Source organism: Pogoniulus pusillus, chromosome 37 (genome assembly GCF_015220805.1).
Source record: "Pogoniulus pusillus isolate bPogPus1 chromosome 37, bPogPus1.pri, whole genome shotgun sequence".
Taxonomy (NCBI): Eukaryota; Metazoa; Chordata; class Aves; order Piciformes; family Lybiidae; genus Pogoniulus; species Pogoniulus pusillus.
Genome location: NC_087300.1, coordinates 9,952,541 through 9,980,276, shown reverse-complemented (window position 1 = coordinate 9,980,276; position 27,736 = coordinate 9,952,541). Strand labels below are relative to the sequence as shown.

Here is a 27,736-nt window from a genome sequence, read left to right as displayed (position 1 = left end):
CTCCCTCCCTGGAGGCGTTCAAGGACAGGTTGGATGAGGCCTTGAGCTACCTGTTCTAGTGGGAGATGTCCCTGCCTATGGCAAGGATTGGAACCAGATGGTCTTTGAGATCCCTTCCAACCTGAACCATTCTGTGATTCTATGATCCCTGGTTTTGAGCAAGGGAGAAAAATTCGTGTCCAGGATCACACAGCAAAGAAAAGTCAGGAAGCCTAAATGGTATTAACTCTGCAACTTACATTGTACAAGTCTTAATGCTTTGCACAACAACCTTAGGAGAAACATGTTTGTGGAAGAGTTAATGAGGTACCCAAACAGACAAGTGGATTGAACTGTGTGCGTGTCTGATGTGGTGCTATCATGAATATGAAGAATAGTTATCAGCGATGCCGAAGTTGCAGGACATCAGAGCGTCCCATCTACCAACACTCAGCATCTGTTTGCTTTCTGGAGTTATTAAAGGTGCCATAGTTGAGCACCGTCAATTGCAATCAGGTATGTTTCAGAACAGGCTGAGGTTTTTTAGACAGACTTCAAGCTATAAAAACATGTCACACAGCTTGAATATGTTTAAATTAGTTTTGAGAAGGAAATTGGTACTTAGAAAATGCAGCCAAGCAGGTATTCAGCATTGCAGCACATGAGGAGCCATGCAGCATTGAGGACCTAGGTTGGTCTGTAGATGACACAGGAGGTGAATGTGTGTGGCCTCTGCTTTTCTCACAGAACTCACCTATTGGATGTGTTACTGTAGTCAAAGGAAGAAGGGTAGGATAAAGTGGATGTGTGCTAACTTAAAATGTTTGAAAACTCTCTTGAATTAGGCTGGAAGGCAGTGCTTGTTTATAGCCTTGATACATTAAGTGTGGAGATTATATTTTACTGGCAAGTTAAAATTTGCCTAATCTTTTGTGTAGATTGCCGGGAAATGTCTATAGTGGACTGCTAGAACTTCTGCTTAGATTGCTTGTTAAGTAGCAGAAAAGCCTCTGTAATACAGTTAGTGCGTTTTGTATGTCAGAACAGGTTGGTTTGAATGGTTGTGTTCTTAGAGAAGCATAGAGATTTATGTTTGTTCTATTATTGTGTTCACTATAATGGTAGAGTTACTGCTGGATTTATTATTAAACAGATGACTTTATGATCATCAACTGAATGTCTCAAGGGATTACAGCTTGAGAGCCTTAGAATGTAATTCAATGCTTCTAATGCCACATATGATTTGAGTTACATTATCAAATCCTTTATTAATCTGTTAGGGAAACACTCAGACTGGTTAGTTACTAGCTGTGCATTGCTTCTGCTAATGACCTTTGTGCTATACTCAAGGATGATTGCTGTAAACTTTAGATCGTCGTATGGCTGTTTAACCACTGTGTGCTTTTTGAGAGTTTGTAACCTTCTTTCATCTACCAGTTACATTACTGAGTTCTAGTAGAGTAATCTGCCAAACAGACTTCATTTTTACTGATTTTAGGTGTTTTTTAAATAGATTTTTGTTTTCTTAAATATTGTATGAGTTTGCAGTCTAGTAGATGTTAATGGGTTTTGTTTGTTTGTTTGTTTTTACCCTAGGACTAGTATTGCATAGGTAGATTACTGACACAAGACCAGCCAGTCCACATGATAGTGTGCAGCTTGTCACTTCTTGCAGTGTTGGAATTAGGTTTTGTCATAGAAGTTTCTGATTGTTAAAATGACTGCACTTTGTTTTAGTAAGGTAATTGTAGGGTCCATTTTAGTAAGGAGGACTCCTTAGAAATCATCTGTTACGATCAGGTGTTTCAGGTGCTAAAATAAATTGGTCATGTCAGAATCCCAACCTGAAGTGAAGCATTTTGAAGCCCATATGGCCTGATCGTCCTTTTAAGCCTACTTGACTTGTATTGAATTATAGAGTGGGGAACTCTCATCTTTATTTCCCTGTGATCTCCACCTTAAGGACTCCACTAAGCACAACACTTTTCATTGTTTTTTGTTTTCTTCCCATCTGGCCTTAATCAAGATTGATACCATGTTTGGTCTAGAGAGGGTGCAACAGGTGCAACGTGAGAGGGGGCTTGTAACTGGTAAGAACACAAGTCTGGAGTTGTAGGAGAGCATGCAGATGGAGAAGGGATGTTACTTGTGAAACAAGCTGTCAGTAGAGCTGAGATGTCCTTAGCTCAGTGCCTTGCTTGTTCTCGATATTACTTTATAACTTGAAGGAAAAGAACGTGGTAGCATAGGAAACTTTCAAAATGATTGGGAGATGCTGCTATAGTTAGTCCCTGTGCTGAGTTTTGGAACTTGCTCTGATTTCTCGTAAATCTGGCTAGATTTTGCATTGCTTCTTCAGTACTGTCTCTGGATAATGTAGGATTTCTGTGGTCAAGTAGTGGAATCTAGGGTAATTTTGTATTTGAAAAATGAATACATCATGATCTGATCTGGGGTTTGTATCCCCTTCTAATGGCTTCAGGTTTACTGTGTGGATAATGCGTGTGTCTTTAATGTACTAGAGCTGGGATAATGTTCTTAATCTGAAGCATCTTGCCTGGTCTTCTGCATTCTCACGAGTAATAAAAACTCCAGTGGTATGTGTGTAGTTCTGTCTCTGGCAGTTGTACAAAAGCTGAGCAGAATTTCTCCCTGAACTTTCAAATTAACAGCTCACATTTCTGCTGATTGCATCTAGCTTGCTCCCCAGTAGAAATTCCAGTAGCTTTATCAAAGTAACAAAATAAATGAAAGTATGGAACTAGATGATCTTTGAGGTCACTTGCAATCTAAGCCATTCTATGATTCTAACTTTCGCTGAGCAGAGAAGCTACCACTTTAAGTCTCCTTGAGGGTGAAAAACTTCTCATTTCCAGAATTGTTCCACTGTGTATGCTTGATAATGATATTTGGTTTTAGACAAAACTGTGTTATGAGAGCTTCTAATGATAACTCACTTTCTTTCAGACACTGCTGCAGTATGCTGGCAGTCGGGGAGCATCGGAACATATTTTACCTTTTTTGGAAGTATATCGAATCTCCATCCAGAGCTTTGCGAATGCACGACCTTACCTGACTACAGAATGTGAAGATGTCCTTTTGGTACTTGGCAGGCTAGTGCTGTAAGTTTTAAGTTGGTACATTAATGTTTCAGAAAAACAACAAAACTATGTTTTATTTCTATAGGACAAGTTGTTGAAATAGTGTAATGCCTAATTTGACAACTGTATTTGTTATCTATTAAATGTTTTCAGTACTACTTTACTCATGCCACAAAATGTACTCAAGCACATTGTTAATTGAATATGAACCAGAGATAGTTTTGTTCTTGTTTATTTGGATAATCATGCAGGTATTAGGAGGGCTCTGTTCTTTCTTAAACATTCTGAAAATTATTATTTTCTGTAGAAAAAGCTTATTGTGGTGCTTCTTAAACAGTAGCTTTCAAATTAGACCTTCATGTATGGGTTAATATAACTGTCACTCGCACTGCAGTTGCTGCTTTCAGGTGTCTGGACACGGTAATGCAAGGTAGTTCTGGCAAGGATGCACTGAGAGTGTGGGTAGTGTCTACAGGGTAACAAACCAAGGTAGATAAGTGTCAGCTGACACGGCAGTTCTTAGAATAAAATCAAGAACTCTTTTAGTCCATCATCTAAGTTGCAGTAGGTAGTTCTTCAAGTCTGTTTTAAGTGCAAAGCAGCTATTCAAGAGTGGTAGCCTTAAGACCCTTGCACTGTAATCAGTTATTACCCCTAGATTGAGAAAGGTAACTTGATGCACTGCTCATCCCTTGCTAGTAAGCTTTCATTCAGGAGAGGAGGGTGAGGGTCTAGAACCTAGAGTATAAAGATCATCATAGAGTAAATGAATTCTATACGTTTTTCAATGTTTGTTTCTTTGTTATCAGTAGCTTGCTTGCTTTGGGGTCTGAACTCAAGTGTTCTTTTTGAGAAGTTTGCAGTGAACTCCTTGGTCAAATACTCCATTTTAAATGTACTAACTAGCAGTATAAGTCAACAGCTCAGAATGAGGTATCTCCATATGATGCCTTGAGTTTTAGGGGAATTGGGTTATAAGAAATGTGTGATCTAGAAGTGATTTTTTTTTTTTAGAGCCTGTCATGAAAGGAAACTAAGTGGAGCCAGGAGAAGTCTGTCCTAACTTCCTGATATGGAAACTCAGGTCTTAAACTCTAAATTGTTGACCTGGTACACAATACGTGTGTTTTGGACACAATATCTTACTTGCTATTGCAAGGTGTCCCTTTATGGATACGTTTTCATCTTCCCAGTATTATCATTAATAAGCTTTTGTATTCTGCTGTTTCTGGAGTACTTTATATATATTTTGCCACAGTTACATACTTTGGGGCAGAAATTCCCATTCTGTGTCAAAATTACATTTCTCCTGAGGAAAAAAAAATTCTACTTCTGCTAATATGATTTCTTCCCATCTTTTATTGCAAGGAGTTTGTTTGCTGTTATTTCTAGTGGAGAAGGACAGTAAAGAGGCTACCTTGCTGGAATCTCCCCATTGTTCTTCTGGTTACGTTAGAAAGGAATCTAAAGAATGAGACAGCAGTGAAGTGGGAGATAGGATCATAGAATGTCAGGGGCTGGAGGGGACCTCGAAGGATCATCTGGTCCAGCTGCCCTGCCAGAGCAGATCACACTGGAATGCACCCAGATGGGTCTTGAATATCTCCAGAGACGGAGACTTCACAACCCCCTGGGCAGCCTGTTCCAGTGCTCTGTCACCCTCACAGGGAAAAAAATACTCCTCAGGTTCACATGTTCCTATGCCTCAACTTCCACCCATTGCCCTTTGTCCTGTCACTGGGCATCAATGAAAAGAGGCTGGCTTCATTGTCCTGGCACTCACTCCTTATTTATAAACATGAATGAGATCACCCCTTGGCCATCTCCTTTCCAAGCTTCAGCTCCCTCAGGCTCTCCTCACAAGGAAGGTGTTCAACTTCCTTAATCATTTTTTGGCTCTCTGCTGGACTCTTTCAAGCGGCTCCCTGTCCTTCTTGAGCTGGGGGTCCAGAACTGGACACAGTACTCCAGATGAGGCCTTACCAGGTCAGAGTACAGGGGAAGGAAAACCTCCCTCGACCTATGAACCACACCCCTTCTAATACATCCCAGAATGGTGTTGGCCCTCCTGGCCACAAGAGCACACTGCTGGCTCATGACCATCCTTCCATCCACCAGAACTCCCAAGTCCTTCTCCCCTTCACTGCTCTCCAGCAGGTCAATTCCCAACCTATACTGATCCGTGGGATTGTTCTTTCCCAGGTGTGTGGCTCTGCACTTGTCTCTGTTGAACTTCATTAAATTTCTCCCTGCCCAATTCTCAGCCTAAGTCTCTTTGAATGGCAGCACAACTCTGGTGTCAGTCACTGCACTCAGCTTGGTGTCATCAGCACACTTGATGACGGTGCACTCTGTGCCCTGATCCAGGTCATTAATGAATACAACTAGTTACAGGCCTTCAGCTAGACTCTGGCCCATTGACCACAACTCTCTGACTTCTTTCAGTTCCCAATCTGCCTCACTACTCCGTCACTCAGATCACACCTCCTCAGTTTAGCTATGGGGATGCTGTGGGAGACACTCAGATGCTTTACTGAAATCAAGGTAAAGCACATCCATCATCTATCCACCTGGTTACATCCTCATAGAAGGTTATCAGGCTGGTCAAACATTATTTCCTCTTTGTAAAACCATGCTGAATACTCCCAGTGACCTTTTCTTTGATATGGCTAAGCACAACACTGAGGATAAGCTGTTCCATTATCTTTCCAGGGACGGAGGTGAGGCCGAGTTGTCTATAGTTACCTGGCTCCTCCTTACCCTTTTTGAAGATTGGAGTGATGTTTGCCCCCCTCCAATCCCTAGGCATCTCTCCCATCCACCATGACTTACCACAGGTGATGGAGAACGATCTGGTAATGACCTCTACCAGCTCCTTCAGCACTCGCGAGTGCATGCCATCAGGACTCATGGACTTATGGATGTTCGGTTTACTTAACTGTTCCCTAACTCAGTCCCCATCAACCAAGAAAGCCTCCTCCTTAACCTTGTCTTCCTCTGTGGCCTCAGGGGTGTGGGACTCCTGAGTATAGATGGAGAGAAAGGCAGGATTCAGCAACTCTGCCTTATCCGCAGCCTCCGTCACCAAGGAGTAGCCTATACTGCCTCTAGTGTGGGTTCTGCCTGCAGTATATTTGAAGAAGCCCTTTCTGTTGTCTTTGGCCTGCCTTGCAAGATTGAATTCCAAGGAGGCCTTAGCCTTCCTAGTAGCCCCCCTACATCCTCTGGCAGCCATCTTATACTCCTCTCAGGTGGCCAGTTCCTCCTTCCATGATCTGTGGACTTTGTTCTTCCACTTTATTTTTTTCAGCAGCTCCCAACTTAACCATGCAGGTCTCCTGACTCCCCTTCTTGATTTCCTGCTCACTGGAATACTCTGATCCTGAGCTTGGAAGAAGTATTTCTTGAATATCAATCAACTATCATGGGCCCCTTTGGCTTATAGTACTCTGTCCCATGCTATTTCCCCTAGTAATTGCTTGAAGAGGCCAAAGTTGGCCCTGCTGAAATCCAGAGTTGTGATCCTGATAGATGTTCTGTTCCTACCACTCAAGATCCTGAATTCCACCATCTCGTGATTACTGCAGCCAAGACTGCCCTCAACCTTCACTGCTTCAGCTACACCTTCCTCGTTGGTGAGTATCAGGTCCAGCAGTGCTCATCTCCTAGTTGGCTCCTCCACCATTTGCATCATGAAGTTATCATTGATGCACTGGAGGAACCTCCTGGACTGTAGCTGCCTTGCTGAGTGGGTCTTCCAGCAAATGTCTGGGTAATTAAAATCTCCCATGACGACCTGGGCCTGTGATTGAGAGGCAGCTGCCACCTGTCTGCAGAAGGTCTCATCAACTTGCTAATCCTTACCAGATGGCCTGTAATAAACACCCATAACTGTATCAGTTCTGCTAGCCTGCCCCTTGATTCATACCAACAAACTCTCTACCTTCTCCTTATCCTCCCTTAGGCAGACCTCAATACATTCTAGTTGCTCCTTCACATAGGGAGCAACTCCACCACCTCGCTTTGTTGACCTGTCTGTCCTAAACAGGACATAGCCATCCGTGATCACATTCCAGTCATGTGAGCTACCCCACCAGGTCTCTGTAATTGCCATTGTTCATAACTCAGATCTTATCCCGTAATTTATGGGATAAATGCATATCTAACTCAGCTCCCTCTCCTTTTTCTAAGGGAGGTAAATAGAAGTTAGAGCAGGGAATTAAAGATAGAAGTTCCACAATCCCAGTTAGGGATATGAAAGCATACTGTTCCCATGTATCTGTGATTGTGGAGGAGACAGCAGGGATATCCACAGCTTTTGAACACACTATGTTTTCAAACTTGAATCCTGATGAGAAATTAAATAAGCAGTCTTCCTGTTTTAAAGCAACAGTGCTTTCCTTGCTGTTGAAATCCTTCCCTTTCAACATCCCTCCTGGGGAAGAGCACAAGAATTACTTCTTCCTGACATCCTTCTCAGCAGCAAAACTTGGTACACTGTGGCTTTATTTTCCACCTGATCAAGTCAGTTGTGTGTTCACAGGACATCTGACAAGACGTGGAGACTGTGCTCCCAGAATAAACATAAAGCTGATGCAGTGTGACACCTTGTTGGTCCACTGTCTAACCTTAGGATATAATAGAAAAGCTTGGACTGGTTGCTCTTGTAGCTTATGAAATTGGTAAATGATTGTGGGGGGCCAGGAATGTGTTTCTTGGCTGTGGCTGTGAAGGGGCAACCTTTGGTGAAGTAGAACTCAGACTGCTTATTCACACAGCCCCGAAGGACAACGTACTCCTCCTACACTCCAATATTACTATACCAAGGATATTGTCTCTGTAGAAGAACTCGTAAAGAATTAGTGATATCAAAAGTGTCTTTAAGAGAGATTTGGTTATCTGTTCACTCAAGCTTCTGAGAGTGCTTTTCTTCTCAGGATACTGTGTGAGGAGGAAGACAAGGGTTATGGTACTATCAGCATGAAAATTTTGTTTCCATCTGAAAATAGTTTATATGGTCCTAAGATTAATAGATTAGTTTAAAAAGTAGGAAGAACTGTTTCTAGTTTGCACTGTGTTTGCTGGTAACTAATGTTTAACTGCTTTCTTTTTTTACCCCTGCTGGGATGTCAGAGGTTTGAAAGGCAGTTTAATATTTCTCCAACTTCTAGAAAAGTGTTTGTATATGTCTTCAGCTATTAGAAGAGAGAGGAAATCCAAACGTTATCTGGTCTGAGTAGCAAAACTGAATTGAACTGATGAGAGCAGCTGACCTCAAACTACCTGACCTGTATCTCACCTGCTGGCTGTACCTGTACAGTCTAACACATAGCTTCCAGGAAGAGTGTGCTTGATTTTTGCACCAACTCAGGGAGGAGGCACATGTGAAATGGGAGTGGTTTGCTGCTTTGTCTAATAAAGCGTTTCTTTGCCTAGTAGAATGATGTAATTTGATTCACTAACTTGCACTTAATAGTCTGCTGTTGGTCATCAAGGGCTAACTCAGCTCTAAAAATACAGGGTAACTTCTAGCTATTCCTGCTGATCTTCTGATAGATAATTAGTTACCTTTTTCATTCTAAGAAGCCTAGGATAGGAAAAGTCTCTAATGCAATCTAAGATTAAGACAATACTGAAAGCTCTTAAAATTGATGTCTGAAAAATTCTGTCTTAATAATGAGTGAGGTACTTACAGAACAATTGTATACAAACATGTTTATTTTTGCCTGAATTTCTTCTAAAAAAACCCACCTAATCTTCTCCCAGATCTCACCTAAAAAGTATTTTCAAGTGAAGTGTCTGAGATAAATGTTTTTAATGATGATGGAAGCATTCAAGGACCTGTTACAGTTCGTTTGCAAAAACTGTGATTAAGGTTTGGAACTGAGTTTTGTGTGGATAGGTATTGGTAGAGTAGTGTAGAAAGGTATGACTTTGTGAGCTGATCCTGGTATTTTGATTTGTAGTCTTGGCCATGATACCTAAATGCTGTTTAGTTCCATTACAGTAAAGGAGGAAATGGGCTTTCAGGAATGCAGTTGTGGTTTGAACTATTATATAATAAAGACAAAAAGGAAGAATTAAGCTAAACAGCTGTTTTTCCATCTTATCAGTGGGGAAGGCTGACTGGTGCTCATATGGCTGTGTTTGATGCAGTCCTTACAGCAAAAGCCTAGGTGATTGCTCCAAAGTTCCAGTTATTTTTCTGCCAAGGGAACTGTAATTAGACCATCCTGAATACTTGCAGTTGTGCTGTAAGTTGTTCTGTGTGGTGGATACAGACCCAGAGCTCCAGATTTCTCATGAAGTGGTTAATAAACTGGAGTGCTTGGTCTTGTGGTCCTGAGTAGGATGGTTTGGGAGTCACCTGCCCCTCCCCCCCAACATAATGAATTCACCCAGACTCGACTCAGCTGGCTAGGAGTTAAGGAATGAAGCTTTATATTCACAGCTTAGCACAATATACAAGCAGATATTTACAATATATTGCAGATATTTACAATATATTACAATTATTTACAGTTATATAAAGAACTATACAAGTTAAAAGCAATACAGAAACACGATACCCCTCCCAGAAATGAGTGCCCAGGAGACGCTCCCAACCACCCTTTCACCTTCTTTCCACCCCTGTCTCTTATCCCAGAATCTGCCTTACGTGCAAGAAGAGTTGGAAGAATCAGCGGGGGGGAGGTTGTCAGGGTTAGAAGCAGAATAATTAGTTGGGTCACACAGATCCAAGCAGAAGCAGTTAATATGGCAGAAGGCCAGGGAGAAACACAGACTCTAACTCCCTTATCTATGTTTGTGTCCTTGTTTTCAAGTGTCTTGGCAAATATATTCCTCAGTGATCAGTATTAGATAGTGTTGTCCTGCTCTGGCAGGGGGGTTGGGCTTGATGATCTCCTTGGGTCCCTTCCAACCCCTAATATCCTGTGATCCTGTGAAGCTGACATCACCACTGTCTTATTTTCATAGCCTGTAATCTAATTTTTCTCATTAAAATATTCCAGTTAGCTTCAAACTGGTACACTGAGGAAGACTTACAGACTTGCAACAAAAGAATTGCCAGTTCTTGGTTCAGCTGAGTCCTGTGCCACAACAGACAATAATCTCTTGAGGCATAAATTCAGCCCTCTTGTCTGCATTGATGTCTCACTCGTGTACACATAATGCGTTGAATATCTAATTTCAGATTATTGTTTTCACTGTCCAAGCAGCATGGCAAAGGTTAAACACAGAGAAATTATTTGCAAAATCTTGCCTTGCCATTTTGTTTAGACCTGATATTTTATATAAACTATACCACGTATGTGGAAAAAGGAATGTTCTAGAGAAAGTATTTCCAGGTATTGGAAGAGGATTGATTAAAGTTGGATTGGCTGAGATAGTGGGGCGTGCACTGGCAGACATTTCAAAAGCATCCTGACAGTGAAGTTTGCCAATGTTTTATTTGGCAGAAAAAGTTTTTGTATGGCACACAGAGAAATTTGGCACATTTTCAGTGTGTTCTGGGGTGTTTTCATGGTTTTTGATTTGGTTGCGTTGCTTTGTGGAGGTTTTGGGTGGGGGGGTGTTTTATATTTGGTTGTTTTTGGGTTTGTTTTGATTATATTAAAATATAGTTCAGCAGCTGTGAGACTTTGAAGTTGTTTTTGATAGTCTCGTATCAGTCGCCTTGGTCTAGACATCTGGACTGATGAATTAACTGTATTGCCAAGCTTTAGTACTAGGGAAGAGCAAGTGTCGATTGTTTTGTGAGCACCAAGACCTCAGCAGCTGGAGTATCTGGCAGTGCTGTTGCCCACTTTTTGTAGGCGTAGTGACATTTGATGCCTAGTACCCGATGCTGTGAATAATTACTGAGTGACAGTGATGAAGGCTGTCGTATTTTTTTTGCCTAATTTATCAAAAATCAGGAGGACAGGGGAAAAGAAAATGATCAGGTGGCTGGAGTACCTCTGCTACAAAGACAGGTTGAGGGAGCTGGAGAGAAGGAGACTCCAGTGAGACCTAATAGTGACCTAGTACTTGAAGGGGCTGTGAGAGTGAAGAGATGAGGTTTACAAAGGCTTGCATGGACAGGACAAGAGCAATGGCTTCAAACTAGAGCAAAGCAGATTTAGATCGGATGTGAGAAACAAGTTCTGCACCATGAAGGTGCTGGAACACTGCAAGGAATTGCCCAGGGAAGACGTTGAGGCCCTATCCCTGGAGATCATAGAATCAACCATGTTGGAAGAGACCTCTAAGATACCCAGTCCAACCTATCACCCAGAGATATTCAGGGTGAGGCTTGACAGGACTCCAGGCAACCTGATCTAGTTAAGAATGCCCCTGCTTACTGCAGGGGCAAGAGTTGGACTGGATGTCCTTTGGAGGTCCCTTCCAACTCAGACCATTCTGTGATTCTGTGAAATTACTCTTTTTGGATACTAAGCACTTTTGAAACCCAGGTTTGCTTTAAAAACACCATAAACCAAACCTAATGTTCAGAAGTGCTTAGTTCTCCTTCCTTGATGTCAGCTCTTCTGTCAGTGGCAAGACTGAATATGTTGTCCTGGAATATATTGTGCTGTCATTCTTCAATTTAATAATTGGGAGTGAAGAATTTGAAGGGAAAATACGAACTAACTAACAATGTAGGGACAACTTATAGCAATTATTCAGAGTGTTTGTGTGTGGAGTCCTAAGCCAGTTTTCTTGCCTTATGCTGTTGTGATTTCATGAGAACATTTTTGCTGTGTGTGAATGTTGGGAATCTCTAGACAGTGCACAGTTTAACACATTTAGTTTGATTTAATCAAATACTTCTGTACAGCAGTTAGGGTTTAGGTAACTCCTAAACTCCAAAGCTTTGATATGCTTTATTTGAGCACAGGCAATAGACTGGCTCTTGCTTTTGTCTTTCAGAAAATAGTGATTCTTGTTCTGGAAGGCTTTTCTCTCTGAGATAAATGTACTGAATACATGCAGTTGTTTCCTTTTTGTTCCTGAACAGCATTGACTGATGGTCCAAATGAAGGAATACCAAATGAGTCTTGATTTCCCCCTCCTTCTGGTTTTGGAATCTGATGTATGCAATATAGAGATACTAAGACTTTCTGAGCTTTCCTGAATTTTCATTTGGAAAGCCTGATACACAGACAGAGCTTTACATGCCACTGTGATGAGGCTGACTCATGAGCTCCTGAGCTTGTTGCAGTTCCAACCATAGATATTTGAATGCTCTTCTTCACAGAATCATAGACTGCATTGGATTGGAAGGGACCCTCAAAGGTCATTTTGTCCAACCCCCCCTGCACTCAGCAGGGACATCTCCAACTAGATCAGGCTGCTCAGAGTCATGTCAAGTCTGATCTTGAATCTCTCCAGGGTTGGGGTCTCAGTCACCTCTGTAGGAAGCCTGTATCACTGTGCAGAACTTCCACCCTTTTGTCCAACCTAAATCATTGCTGCTCGAATTTCAAACCATTACCCCTCCTCTTATCACCACAGACTCTTCTAAATAGTCCTTCTCCAGCCTTCCTGTAGTTCCCCTTCAGATACTGAAATGCAACTTTAAGGTCTCCATGGATCCTTCTCTCCAGGCTGAACAGCCCTGATTCTTTCAGCCTGTCTTCATAGGAGAGGTACTCCAGCCCTCTTGTCATCTTTTTCCTCCCCTATCCCTGCCATGATAACAAAGACTGGAGCTTTTAGGAATCTACTCTGTGGGTCCATATCTGTGCTGATGCAGCTCTTGGCATAGCTTATCAGTCTGTTGCTTTTAGAGTACAGTTAAGAATCTGTTTTCTAGGTCATTTTCTGTGCTGTTGCATGGGTCATCTTCTACCAAGCTCTCCTTTAGTTTTATTTTCTTACATATGTCAGCACTGAAACTTTAACTCTTTGATTCTCACTCCAGGCAAAGGGACTATGCTAGGGTCCAATGTTTTTTGTTCAGAATGAGTGTTAGGATTCCTTTATGAGAGGAAAGAGCAGAAATTCTGTAGTGCAGCATTCCTGAGCCATGTTGAACATTCTGTCTTAGGTTATGAGAGTAATTGTAGCCTTATCCTAGCAAGATGATTCATAGTGGAAGTGAACACCCTTTCCATTGGGTGTTGCCTGATTCTGGGTCCGTTTGTGGCCTTTAACTGGTTCATGAAAATGTGTTTCAATGTTACTGTTGTTTCTTACCTGAATGCTAAATAAAATGTTCCACAAATGCTATTTTGTGAAGGAACAGAATTTGTTCAGGTACCTTGCTTACTTACCTCTTACTTTTCCAGGAGTTGTTTTGAGCTACTGCTTTCAATTCCTGAAAGTGAATTGCCACCTGAGGTGTGGTTAGGATTCCATCAGTCCATACAGGTAAGTGTTCTGAATTTGTTTTCAAGATTTTCTTTTTTTCACTCACTTTGGTTGGTTGGCTTTTGGATTTTTGGTGGGTTTTCTTGCTAGTGTTCTCTGAGTTCCACCTGTCCTGCAGCAAGAGACTAACTGCAGTGAGAGTATCAATAGCCTTAGTCCCAACAGGAGATTCATAAGTGCACAATCAATGGCTGGCAACTGCAGCAAGAAACCCCACATGCAGTCTTGATCTAATGGTTTGTGTGAGAGACTGAATGTAACATCTCTGAAGTGTTGCTTTGAAGATGAGTAAAAAAACTTTTCTGAGAGGATTGAAAATAGTAGGATAGGTGGTTCCTGTAAGTGTTTTTTTCTAAGGTGGTGCTGAAACAGGCTTACAACTCCTACTGCTCCTATGCTCAAAGAAAGGTGGCTGGAGCAGACTGCATAGCAGGAAGTGATGGTTTCAAGGCTTTAGTCAGGAGGGTAGTCCCTGGCTCCCTGCAATGAATTGTGTTCCTCATGGAGCTGGAAGGCAAAGAGGGGTAGTCTTGTTGTGTTTCAAGGAACAGAGGCTGACCTCTTGCTGCTGTTTCCTGTCCTGGGTTTGTGGGGCTGATTCAGTTGGAAAGCACTCTCAGTTATGAGTTACTGAAGTGAAGACTTTGGTAGGAAGTAATTGGAAGGGAGTGAACTTAAACCCTCCTGCTGTACTCAGCAGACCTTATCACAAGGCCTTATATAAGCCCCTGTGACTGGGGATTTTCCTAATCCCTGGGATGCTACCACAAGTCTGAAGATGAAGGTGTAGAGGTTCTGCAGGAGCTTCTACTTCTGTTTACACCTGCAGTTTCCCTTACTTCAGGTGAGAAACTCTTCATTATATAAACCTGGCACTTTGAAATAGGAGAAACAGGCCAGTAGAGATTAGTAGTAGAAGAGACAGTGGTGGTCTGTGATCCACACTTTGGGTGTGGATTTGAAAGCTGTGTAGTGCTTTAGTGTTGTTAGGTTAATAGTTGGTGTTAGGTTAATAGTTCCAAACAAAACAATCCCATGATTCTATACTATTATCACATGCCTCAAGTTGATGTGAATATGCTTATTCTCTTCCTCACGAAAGTGGCAGGTGTGACAGATGAGGAATGCATCTCCAGATGCAACTGGTGGTTGCAGCAGATGTGGGACAGGAATTTCTTTCAGATTTGCCCGCAGTGATTGTTGCTCTGTAACAATCCACAGTGAAAGTCAGTAAAACTTCAAATCAATTTTCATCCCCAAAGTGAAAAGACACAGCTTTGCAGTTCAAAGGAGCAAGTTGTAGGGACTTCTCTAAAGTTGAAATTTGGGGCCGCAGGAAGCCAATGGAGGTGGGATCAGGTACTGACGAGTCGACTTAGTATCAGCTAGCTGCACGTAATACAGTACACCTGATTGAGGCAATACAGTGGCTTATATCCTACTTGGAAGAGGCGTGCACAATTAACTTAGTTCAAGATTGGTACATGTGGAAAGTACAGATTGGCTGAAGTTATGTGTGAGGTACAGATAGGTCACAGTTCTGCAGGATCAGCCCCTTATGGCTGGCCGACCCTGCCCCCTCACAGCTGGCACTCTACCTCCTGCAACTGCATGTGGGGGGTGCCACCCACTGCCTGGTATCTTAAGTCCAAGATGGACTCAAGGACACTTTGCAGCATGGGTTCTCTTGTTTATCAGCTCACGTCCTGTTAGCAAGAAAATCATCCCACAGAAATTGAAGTGTCATTGATATCCAGCCTATATACAAAATGCTGTCAAAAGCTTTACTTGATGTCCAAACCTGATTTTAGGCCCTGCAGGCCCCTGTGAGTCAAATTTTCCTTGTCTCTAAGCAGGGTGAGAGACACTTTATGTGAAATGAAAACGAAATGTGAGGTTGCATGGCAGGAGCCTCAGCACAGATTTTGTGTGTGAGGTGGCAAAAGGCTATAAAAGATGAATGTAAGGATTGAGGCAGAATTACAACAGTGCCCTTAAAATAGGTAAATTCCTATAATTTGGGCAAGAAACTTGGAGAAGAGTTCTGTGAGCATGGCTGTGATCCAATTGAGGAAGACAGAACACTGCATTCAGAGGTGATTTTAGTGGGCGCATAGGTGTGTCAATATGGGAGTTGAATGTGGGTTGTGGAAGAGAGTTGTATTCAAGCCTGAGAAAGAGCATGAGTTCTTTCTTTAGAAAAGCTGTGTATGCAGGCTGAGCGTAAGCCAAAAGCTTTTGAGACTCTGTAGTAGTTGCTGATTGCTTTAAATAACCAGGAGTGAAAATCGTAAAAAAAAAAAAAAAATCATCAAAATCAAGAAGGTTGGAAAAGACCTTGAAGGTCATCGAGTCCAACCATCACCTGGCTACCAGGAAGACTAAACTATATCCTGAAGTGCAATATCCACACGCTTCTTCAACTCCCCCAGGGATGGTGACTCCACCACCGCCTTGGACAATCTATTTCAAAACTTCACCACTCTCTTGCCCTTCTTCTACCCAAGCACACCCTTGTGTGCTCTCCAAACCCTCCATGGCCTCCCCAACCTCATCATGTTTACCTCAAAGCGGGGAAAGGAAAAAAAGAAGGGTACACATTCAGAAACCTTGCAAGAACTGTATTTTCTCTGACTTTAGCCACTTCCTATATTATGCTTTTCTGACTTTATCTGGAATGAAATGCTTCATGTCCCTCTCTTTAGGACTTGTTTATGGTGTTAGCCTAACTTAATGAGATCTACATAAATTTTGCATTAGAGTACTTCCAAGACTTTCAAAGTATTCATAGTAGATTTTCATAAATATTTACATGAATATTTGCTTTATATTCTTCAGTAGCTCCACTATGGAAAGGTACAGCTAATCATCTAGAATAGCAGTGGGAAATATCTTGGGGAACTTTATATTTGGCATGTCAGTGTTGATACCCTGGATCTCAAATACAGTGCTGATTCAGCAGATCAGTTGACTTGCTGAGTTAGTAGACTCACCTGAGGTTCTTTCAGCCATTAATGCAAATGTGCTGAGATGTGAGTGATTCTCATGACTGAACTGGCATTTGCTAGCTCTGTACTGCATGCTGCCCTCATATTGGGGAAGAGTTGCTGTTGGAAAGCAATGGATGCTATAATCTGAGGGACAACAGTCTTCAGTAGCAGTACCTCACCCTTATCCAAGTTGTATGATTTTTTTTTTTTTGTCGGCTGTGTCATTCCATCAGAGGCAGCAGAGAAATGGTCTGTTCTTTCTCTGAGGCAGTGGCTTCTGGCTCCTTAGAATATGCAGCTCAATAGCAGAGGCACTTGAGATAAATATCACTAAGAAACAAGGAATCTCAGCTAGCCTGAGGTGTCATTGTTAGCTCTGCTTGTGTGGTCTTTGGCACTTGATTTGCAAGTGCTTGCTGGTGCTGAGGTGAGTATAACCCTGTCCTGTCAACTGAGAGCCTGAGTTCCTATAACCAGGAAGTGGTTTTTCTCTCTCTTTGCCATTCAAAACTCTGTAAAGCTGAAAATCTTGTTCGAAGTTCACTCTCTGCTTATAAATATACTGGAATTGCTGGAACTGCTGCCTGGGTGACACTCTTGTGTTTGATATGTACTGAGAGTTCTTGGTGGCTTCCTAATGCTGTCTCTTACAGTGCTGATCATCTAAGCAAAGCACTGATGATTTGAGATGATGGGTGTTTTGTCTCATGTTTGTTAAACTGTTCTTCAGCAGTTAAGAGCTGGGTGTGTCTGAGCAATACACTTTTATTCAAATGATGCCAAGAAATGGTATAAATTCTCAAGATTTGCAGTAAAGCTGTAAAGTTTGTATTAATGTTTTGTTGAAGCTCGTTCTGAAGGATCTGAACATTTAAACAATGCTCCCAAAGGGTATTGTTTCCCTGAACAAGAACTCTTCTGATTCAGCAATTGTTTTTCTTGTTTGTCCTTTCTCCTCTTGCAAGTTGTGGCAGTGAGAGCTTTATTTGACATGGACTGACTGGAAAGTGCTGGCCAGTTCCACCTCTTCCCAAGGTACAGCAAGTGTTGAATGCCTTCACAGTACTGTAGATCAATAAAATTTGCTAAGTTCAGGCTTCCAGGTGAAATTCAAAATCATGGGTGTCATGGAGGGGTATTAATTAATGTGAGATGGGATTTTTTTCAAAATAAGTATTGTTTATTAATTTTGATATTCAGGACTTTCTTGCCACCTGCTCAGTAATTTTTAATAATAATTGATTCTGTGCAACAGTCATGAAAACATTATACAAAGGAATAACTGCATCTAGACCAAATAACTAGCAATAATGCAACATTAAACTCAATTGAACTGGAAGAGATGTTCTTGTGGTCAATATACTGTGTGACCACTAGATGGACTCAAGAGACTCCTTTCTATTCAGGACTGTGATTTAGTTGGGGCAATTAACAAGGCAGGAATTATAAAATGTATAGTTAATCTTACTTCCAGGAAGCCCTGCCTGCAACTCTATACTAATTAGTTAAATTTGGGGTCTAAATCGGTCAGGAAAATCTTCACAAGGATGCTTCTGGGCAATTCATTCATCTAGGGGAATGAGAAAATTTGGAAAAACTTAGCTACAAAATGGCTTTGCCTCACAAATAGGTAGCCTGGAGCCCTATAGCAAATCTCCTTTGTGGCAGTGTTGGAACTGCTCGGCCCTTGAGGGGCTTCTAGATCTTCCCAGGGTGCTGGAAAAGAGGCAGATATCTCTGACCTGATCCTGGTTCCTCTTGGCACGGAGGTTTGCAGAGGTGCAGGCAGTATCTCTTGCAGATGTGCAGAGAGCCCCATGGCAGTGGCACTTCTTGCCACGTCGTGAGGCAATTAAATGCCTTCTCCTGGGAAACTTGAGGCACTTCAGTTTCCAGGCAGTTCAAGCCCAAAATATCAGGACTAAGTTGGTCTGAAGCATGAGGCAGAGCAGAACATGTCCGAGAGCAGTGAGGCAGTGGCAGCACAACTGCTCGCAACTTAGGTCAATTAATATTTGCCCAAGTGTGATGGCTCCTTTGGCCACGGGCATTCACCAATCTAGATAGCATTTGCAAAACTGATCATATTAGGTCAAATCAGGGCTTGCTCACCCATGTTTGGATAAGACACCAACAAGTACCTAAACACCTGTGGGTACCTATTTATCACTTTGAGAAGGGACATAATGGCCCAAGCCTTTGTTTTCCTCCCTCCCTTTCTTCCCCCATCAGCAGAAGGGTGGGGCAAGACAGAACATCTAATAGGTCTATTAGCCTTCCAGGACAGATTGAAACATGATGGCTCTGCACTGTTCAGGAAGGATAGACCAGCGAGACAAGTTGGGGGAGTCGCTCTTTATTACGAGAGCAACTGAGGTGTGCTGAGTTCTATCCAAGGGGGGAGACAGAGCAGATTGAAAGCTTGTGGGTAGGAATTAAGGGATGTGGAAAAGGAGGTGAAATTACTGCAGGTGTCTAATATAGACCACCAAACCAAGAGGAAGATGCTGATGAGGCCTTCTACAAGCAATTGGAGGTAGCCTCTAGAGCTTACTCCTTGGTACTCGTGGGTGACTTCCATCACCCTGATGTTTGCTGGGAAGCTTGCCCAGACAGGCCAGGAGATTCTTGCAGTGTATCAATGATAACTTCTTGATGCAGATAGTGAAGGAAACAACAAGGACAGGTGCACTGCTGGACCTTGTATTAACTAATAAAGAGAGACTGGTGAGGACATTAAGGTTGGAAACAGCCTTGGAGACAGTGATCATAACATAATGGAGTTTAGTGTTATGAAGGGTAGAAGCAGACCAACAAGTAGAATTACAGCCCTGGACTTCTGCAGAGCTAACTTTGTGCTCTTCAGATACATGGTTGCAGAAGTTTCATGGGCTAAGGGTCCAGAAGGTAAAGAAGCCGAAGAAAGTTGGTTAGCTTTTAAAAACCACTTCCTCCAAGCCCAACCTAGGTGTGTTCCCCTGAGTAAAAACTCAGGTAGACATGTGTGCTAGTTTGAAGCAAGCTAGAATGTTTTGGTACAAGAACTAGATAATGGGCAGTGAAATGAAAACAATTGATGTCAACTTCTCTCACAGTCTCGCTGAGAGCTCTGGGAAGAAGAAGTAAACATTCTCCATTTTGTCTCTCACTCTTGCTTTTGCCTTAGACCTGGTCACATCTCATTAACCCTGCTCCTACTAACCTTGCTCCCTAACCTCTTGGCTGCACCTCTCTTCTTCCTGAGAACTGGGGTAAGGTTGAGAGGGCCGGGGGGAGGTGTTGGGGTGGTTTGAGAGCCCCTCCTGGGGACTCAGGTTTCTGGGAGGGGAATTGTGCTTTTGTATTGTTTATCCTTTGTATATTTTTGTATATAACTGTATATAACTGTATATATTGTAAATAGCTGCTTGTAAATTCTGCTAGCTGTAAATAAATTGCTTCATCTATATTCCCAGGGTCCGTCTGAGTTAGCTGGGGCAAATTCAAAAGTGTGGGGGGGCGGGGTAACCCCCAAACCATCACATTTTTTATTGGCGCCCAACAATACAAAAGCACAATTCCCCTCCCAGAAACCTGAGTCCCCAGGAGGGGCTCTCAAACCACCCCAACACCTCCCCCCGGCCCTCTCAACCTTACCCCAGTTCTCAGGAAGAAGAGAGGTGCAGCCAAGAGGTTAGGGAGCAAGGTTAGTAGGAGCAGGGTTAATGAGATGTGACCAGGTCTAAGGCAAAAGCAAGAGTGAGAGACAAAATGGAGAATGTTTTCTTCTTCTTCCCAGAGTTCTCAGCGTGACTGTGAGAGAAGTAGACACAATTGTTTTTCATTTCACTGCCCGTTATCTAGTTCTGTTACCAAAACATTCTAGTTTGCTTCAAACTAGCACAACATGCTAGGAGACCTGTATTGCTGAGCAAGGAACTCCTGAAGGAAAGCTCAGGAAAGAAGGAACCTTACAGTACATGGAAGAAGGGATTTGTCATTAGGGAGAACTATAGAGAAGTTGTCAGGGCTTGCAGGAATGCAACAAGGAAGGCCAAAGCCCTCCTGGAACTGAAACTGGCAAAGGAAGTAAAAGAGAACAAGAAAGACTTCTTCAAATCTCTTAGTAGGAAGAGGAAGCACAGTGAAGGTGTGGGGCAGTGCTGAATGAGGAGGCATAGTGAGAACTGAGGGTGCAGAGAAGTTGGAGCTGGTGAATGCCTTCTTTGCTTCAGTCTTTACACCTAAGACTGAAGTCCTCTATGTACTCCAGATCCTGGATGAAGGAGAGAAAGACTGAAGGAGGGAATGCTTCCCACTGGTCTATGCAGACTGGGTTAGGGATCAGTTACACAAATTGAGCATTCACAAGTCCATGGGCCCGGATGGGATGCACCCAAGGGTGCTGAGAGAACTGCCTGATCTTCCCAAGCCCTTAGCAGGGATGCTGGGAGAAAGCAGACAACCTCTGACCTGGTCCAAGTTCCTCTCAGCTCCAGACTCAGCAGGGAGGCTTGCAGAGGGGCATGCAGGATGTTTTGCTGATGTGCAGTCTTATCAGAAGACTTGCAGGTGTCAGGCAGGCTAAGCAAGCCTATCATGTGCAGGCATTTGGTGTCTGTGCCTAGTAAACTCAAGGCAGTTTCCAGACACACAAGCCCAAAGTATCAGGGTTGGTTTGTTTGTTTGTGTGCTACTTTGTGGCAGAGCTACCTTATAGTAAAGCATGGCAGGATGTAATGAGGCAGTGAGGCAGAACACTGCCAGAAGCAGAGAGCACTTTAGGCAGCCAACAATGGTGGCAGCAGCAAGCACACTGTCTCTACCTGCTCATCTCTTTTTATAGATGTAGCCTGAGTTTAATGGCCCTTTGGGCACAGATTAGCCAATCAGAATGCCATTTTGCCAAGCTTAACCACATTAGGTGAAGTCAGGGCTTACTTTTACCTTTTAGGGCAGAACACAAACAAGTGTATGAACATGTGTGGGTACCCTGTAAACAAGTTTGGACAGACATGGTGGCATCAGGCCATTTTGTCTTCCTTTCCTGCTGTTGCTTCCCTTAACAACAGAAGGAGTGACTGCAGAAAAATATGTCTGAACAATGCAGGACATGTTCAGGCCTATTTTGACCCTTTTTGGCCTTCCATGACAATGGGTTGTTAAATGCTGGTAAGTTTTTGAACTTAGTCTTTGAGCTGATCTACACTTGAAGCTTATCCAGGCTGAAGCTGTAATGCCAGTGTGTGGGAGGGGAATACACAAAGGATTCTCAGCCAAACTATTGTTTTGAACAGACTTAATGCATGGTGCCTTGTGGTTCAGAAATGTCAACAGCAGAGGCTGTCAAAATGGGCTTGTATTTATTCCATGAGTAAGACACAGTATCCCTTTTGCCTGTACACCTGTAATTGCTTTCTTAATCACCAAAGTTTGAGGGCAAAATAATGCAAAAAGAGTTCCTGTATGATCATAACTGTCACTTACAGAAACTCTGGCCTGTGCTTGCATAATTCACAGGTGAAGATTTCGATTATCTTGTTGTTTTCCCGTGGCAAGGGCTGTAACTTCAGCATCTTTATTAGCCACTCTGCCTTAAGTCTGTCATTCATTTCCCTCATTACAGACATCCTTTAGCTGCGTGTGAAGTAGGGAACTGATCATGCTTTAGTTTTTAAAACCAACCAAAAAAAAAAAGCCTATTCCTTCCCTGGAGCTCTTTCTGCTGAGTTTGGTTTCCTTATCCATCTGGCACAGGAAGGAAAATCTTGAGAGGAGAAATAGATGTGTGAGCATAAGAATTGTTTTAAGTAATATTTTCAAATGCTTAAATGCGACCTGAAACCTTTGTGTTTTGTAGCTCATGTATTAGTCTCTGTCAGTTAAGAGCAGTCTGAGCTCTGGTTTAAGTGCCTTGAGTCTTCAGGGTGCAGCTGTGACATAGCAAATTTATTTCATTTTCCTCTGACCTTGTGGGTCATGTTTCAAACTGAAGGCCAGAGTTCAGTCTTTGTAAGCATCACCTTGGTTGTCATCTGCAATTTAGTAACAGCTGATATCAAAACCTGATTTTGAGGTGATCTTACTAATAGCTTACTTGATGGTTCTACTGTTTTTATAGTAGTTTTTAAAAGTTGCTTAGTCTTTGATAATTAATTTTAGTTAACAAATGTGCTAAGGACCAAGAGCTGGAACACAGTTGCAATGGTTAACTGAAAATAAAATTATCACTGGGGCAATATTTACAGAAAATCTTGGGTGCTGCTAAGAATTGGTACTTAAAGTTATTGTAACTGCTCCATGTTTGCTTCCAGCTATGAGGCTTTTAACTTTGGTATTCCTTAGCTGGTGGAATTCCAGGCAATAGTTCTTCATTTGGACAGAACTCCTAATGTGTGCTTTTTTGCACACTCCTGTTGTTTGACTTCACTCTTGTAATCAGAAAAGAACTAAGGAGAGGAGAAGCACAGGCTCCCACTCACTGTGCTCTGTATAGTAAATGCATCGAGTATGCAGCCCTCTGAAGGTTTGTGTTGCCAAGAGTTCTGAGGCAGCTGGAGCTGCAGTGTAGATCGAATGATCTGATCTGCCTCTTCACTCAGAGTCAGGGCTACCTTGAATCAGGTTGCATAGTCTTGCTCCGCCAAGTTTTAAATGTCTCTGAGGATTGAGATTGTGCAAGCTTTGAGTAGCCCTTTCAAAGTGAAAGGATTTGAACGCTCATACACTTCACATACACGCTTCAAAGAATTTCCCTTTATCTGTCTCGTCTGTTGACTCACTCACTTAGGCAGACAAGAGTCCAGCTCCAGATACTTCCTGGGAAGTATAGCAAAGACAAAGACAGCTGTAAAATTTCACTATCTCTTCCTAAGCTAGTACAGACCTTTGCTGGAGAGAAGAGGTCTACAGGACTGGGTGTTTGTACCCCAGTGAAGGCTCAGAAGTACCAAAGAGAGGAGATAAAGCATGTCAGCAATCTCTTGCTATGTGTTTGAAACTATACAGCATAGTTTGCTTTGTTTGCAGTACAGACTCACAACTGACCTGCACTTAAATTACACACCCTAGGCCTGTTGGGCCAGGCTGGAATCTAGGCAGCTGGTGACTGGCCTTTGCTGATACTTGAGCTTTGGCTAGGAGCAGCACTTTGCATTTGCCTGTGTCGGACCTCAGTGGGTCCCTGTCAGCAGCATTCTGTGGCCTCTAGAATGTCTTCCTGTATGGCAACCCTGCCCTCCAGTATCAGCTGCGCTGAAGGTTTTGTGTGAGCTGTACTTTGTCCCAGCATTCAGACAGTGAAGATTTTAAGTGTCAGCTCAGTGTTGACCCCTGAGAAGTGCTTCTAGAAGACAGCCACCAATTTTGTCCAGTTGGTCACGGGCCTTCCAAGTCTGGGAGTTGAGATGATTTTTCCACCTGCATTATGGTGCACTTCTCTGTATTTTAATGATTTGGTTTTAAAGATGTCATGGAAGACTGTCAGAAGCTTTGCTATATCTGACTGCTTGGATGTTGCCTGTAGCCTGTTGCACAGAAACAAATCAGGTTGTTGCATGTGACCTTTACTTGGCCAATCTTAGCTGTTCCCAGTCACATTTTTGTTCTTCAGGTGCACAGATGTCATTGTCAGCAGAATGTGCACCACAGTCTTTCTGGGGACAGGTTATAGAGTCGTAGAGGCACAGAACTGTTTTATTTGGAAAAGATCTCTAAGACCGAGTCCAACACCACCTTGGCTGTTAAACCATATCCCACAGTGCCATGTCCACGCATTTCTTGAACACCTCCAGGGATGGGGACTCCCACCTCCCTGGGCAGCTTGTTTCAATCCCTGGCCACTCTTGCAGCAAAGAATTCTTTCCTCATCTCTAACCTAAACCTTTCCTGGCACAATTTGAGGCCATTTCCTCTCCTGTAAGTTGTTACTAGGAAGAAGAGACCAACCTCCCACCTCACTACCACCTCCTTTCAGGGAGCTGTAGAGAGCAATGAAGTCTCCTCTCAGCCTCCTCTTCTCCACACTAAACACCCCCAGGTCCCTCAGTTGCTCTTCCCCAGCCCTGTTCTCCAGACCCTTCCCCAGCTTTGTTGCCCTTCTCTGGACCTGCTCCAGCCCCTCAGTGTCCTTGGAGGAAGGGCCCAAAACTGACCTCAGTATTCAAGGTGTGGCCTCACCAGTGCCCAGTACAGTGGCACAAATTAATTCCCTATTCCTGCTGGCCACACCATTGCTGACCCAGGCCAGGATGCTGGTGGCTGCCTTGGCCACCTGGGCACACTGATGGTTCATCTTACCTGCTGTCACCCAGCATTCCTGCATCCCTCTTTTCTGACAGCAGCTTTCCAGCCACTCTGCCCGAGTGCAGAGCATTCATGGGGTGGTTGTGACTCAAGTGCAGCACTTGGCGTGGTTGAACCTCATACAACTGGCCTTGGCCCATGGATCCAGCCCAGCCAGGTCCCTCTGCAGAGTCTTCCTACCTTCAGCAGATCACGCAATTTGATGTCACTTGCAAACTTACTGAAGCTGCCTTAATCCCCTCACCCAGATTGTTGATAAAGGCATAAAAGAGAGCTGGCCCCAAAACTGAGCCCTGGGAAACACCACCTTTGCCTGGCTGCCAGCTGGAGTTAGTTCCATTCCCCAGCACTCTTTGTGCCCAAGCTATCAGACAGTTTTAAGCCAGTGAAAAGTCCACCCATTCAAATTTCTGCAGGAGGACGCTGTGGGAGACTATCAAAGGCTTTACTAAAGTCCAGGTAAACAGCACACACAACCTTTCCCTCATCCTCTTCAGTCTTCTGTTACTTATTGCCCCATTCTGTAGTGCTGTTCGCACTTTCCTTGACCTTCATTTTGTCTTCAGCCTTAGGTTTTCCTCAGTAAATTGAAGAAAAGCAGATAGATGCTCATACCCCTTTGGCTCCCACTGCCTTGTATTTACTCTGGCGTGCAAGTGTGATTGGTGTTGAGGTGTGTGAGCAGGAAGTGGTGATAGATTGACGGCAAACCTTGACAGTTTCTCTGCAATACCCTGGATCCACATCTCTGTCAAGCAGCAAGCCTTGCGGGCCATGAGGTCTGATGAGCAGCTGAAGGTGATGGATGCTTACCCAGGATTTAACAATGACAATTTGCTTTGTTTCATTTCTCATTTCCCATCTTTTATTTAAGGTGTGATAGCTGGAAGTGCTGTTAGGACATGATGTTACTTTGTTACAACTGGTATAGGAAGATTAGCTAGCTTGGAGTACAGCAATCCCAGTTTCTGGAATCAGGAAGACATTTTATGCTGTTTCTCAGCTTACATGGAGACCTACAAAATGCACCTTCTTTTTCCATAGCTTCCCTGGTAGTTCTTGTGGCCCACAGATACTGACCCTCTGCACTGCAAACACCACCTTATCTTGCTTGTCCTCTAAAATTTGATTTTGTGTGCTGTATGAGCAAGGCAGAAGGTGGTTGCTGTAAGGAGCATTCTAGGACTATCTGCAGCTTTCTTTTGGTCTCCCATGTGATTGCTGGAATCTTCACTTGGTCCTTGCTGGGAAGGGTGTTCTGAATTCTGAGTTCTCAAGTTTAGTGAAAGAATACCCTAAAGGCACCCAGATGCATGGAGTCCTTGAGGAGCCCCATAGGCTTAGGTTGATACCTGGAGACTGACCAAATACCCAGGGGATGGCTAGGTCCATGTAAACTTGACACTGGACTTAAGTGATAGCCTACAAGGATGCTGTGGTGTACTTGGAGCAGATACACATAACTGGGGAGCAAGCAGAACCCTGTATTAGCTACCCTTCAATTTGGGATTTACTCAGTAGCATGTCTGATAATGTGGTGTCATGGTTAATTTGGGAGGAGTCCTTTAAGAAACTGAGACTATTTTGACATCCATCAGTGTACATGAAACTTTGACTGCAAGAATGTAATTTTCTCCTGGGAAATCTTCTGCTGGGAATAAAGCTCCACTACTTAGTGAGTAGATGATTCACCCAAGAGTTAAATCCAAGTTCTCCTGTGCAGAGACTTCTGGAGTGCTGATTGCTGCAGTATTAGAAAGGAAATGGATAATTGTGTCAAAACATTGAAGTTAATCTGAAATTAGCATCTGATACCTGATCTTGAACATCAGCATCTAGTTAACTAAAGGGCATCTAATCATTAAATACCAAGATACCTTTTAATGGTTAATGGGAAAGTCTTGGGTATTTTCATTGCAGATTCACTTGGTTGTACAGGGTAACTCAGGAACTTGGAAAAACATATCTTGTGTGTTGCAGTGTAGAATGCTGTGTATTTTCCTTTTAACAGACCATGATACAAGGCTCTTTGCTTGTCTGGTGTCTTCAGTGATCATAGCATCAGCCCCATGCAGTTCTGCTAATTTAGAACATGGAGTGATTCTGGTAAATACCTTTGTACAGCAGAGGCTATCAAAATGAAAAGTGAGGTTAATGCTACTGTTTAAAAGTACTGCCCACTTAAGCCACAGCTCACTAGAACCAGGGAACATTGTTATGTATCAGACTAATTCTTAGACTTCAGCTGTGCTGTGGGTGTGAGAAGTGTTTCTACTGCACATGCAGCCACACATTGCCTGCAGGTGGCTTCAAATTTTCAGTGATAGGAAATTCTGCAGGGTGCGAGGCACCCTAGATCAAGTTTCCTGCTAGGATCATTAAGTGCTGGAATCAGTTTCCAGTTGCTTTCTTTTCCGCATTAAACTCCAGACTTCTTTCCATGTGTAAGTCTTTTGCTTCTCTCCTTTACTCCTCAGACTTTCATAATTAAAAGCCACAGGGCTTTGGTAATTCTGAGTTTTGTGTTGTGTATGCAGGTTTGGAGGGTGCCTGGGTCAGCTTCAACAGACTGTCAGGATAGAAAATCCCTGGATCTTCAAGTAAACTCACTACACATGCAATAGATGATAAGGAAATGGTGTGTCCAGTGGAAGGATGTTTCGAACTTGCTAAAGGAAATTATTCACAATCCAGCTTGGTCAGGATCATGTTTCTCAGCAGTCTCTATTGTGTATATTGTACTCTGCTTTCTCTTTTCTATGTCCACTGAGACTTCTTACATCTCTAACCACCAGGAAACCTGCGTCTGTGACCTGAGCCTCACTCTTTTGGTAAAGAAGAGTTTATTCTGAGCCTCTCCCATTGCTCTGTTTCTTGTGTAGGAAGGATGTCCTTGCCACAACCCGTTCCTCAGGCCAGTGAGTGACAGCTTCAGGAATTCTCAGACTGACTCATCATGGTGACACTCAGTGTGCCAGTTTGCACTCTCAGCATTTTGTTATTTGTTTTGAAAACTTTTTAGTCTAT

The 27,736-nt window shown here is 43.0% G+C and overlaps 1 protein-coding gene across 1 annotated transcript in view; it reads left to right on the top strand.

The window, feature by feature from the left end:
- Nucleotides 1–27,736, top strand: part of RLF (RLF zinc finger) — a 50,900-nt gene that overhangs the window by 2,765 nt on the left and 20,399 nt on the right. The window contains exons 2-3 of the mRNA XM_064172486.1: nucleotides 2,947–3,101; nucleotides 13,355–13,436. Coding sequence (XP_064028556.1) covers nucleotides 2,947–3,101; nucleotides 13,355–13,436 — 237 coding nt within the window. The remainder of the gene's footprint in view (nucleotides 1–2,946; nucleotides 3,102–13,354; nucleotides 13,437–27,736) is intronic.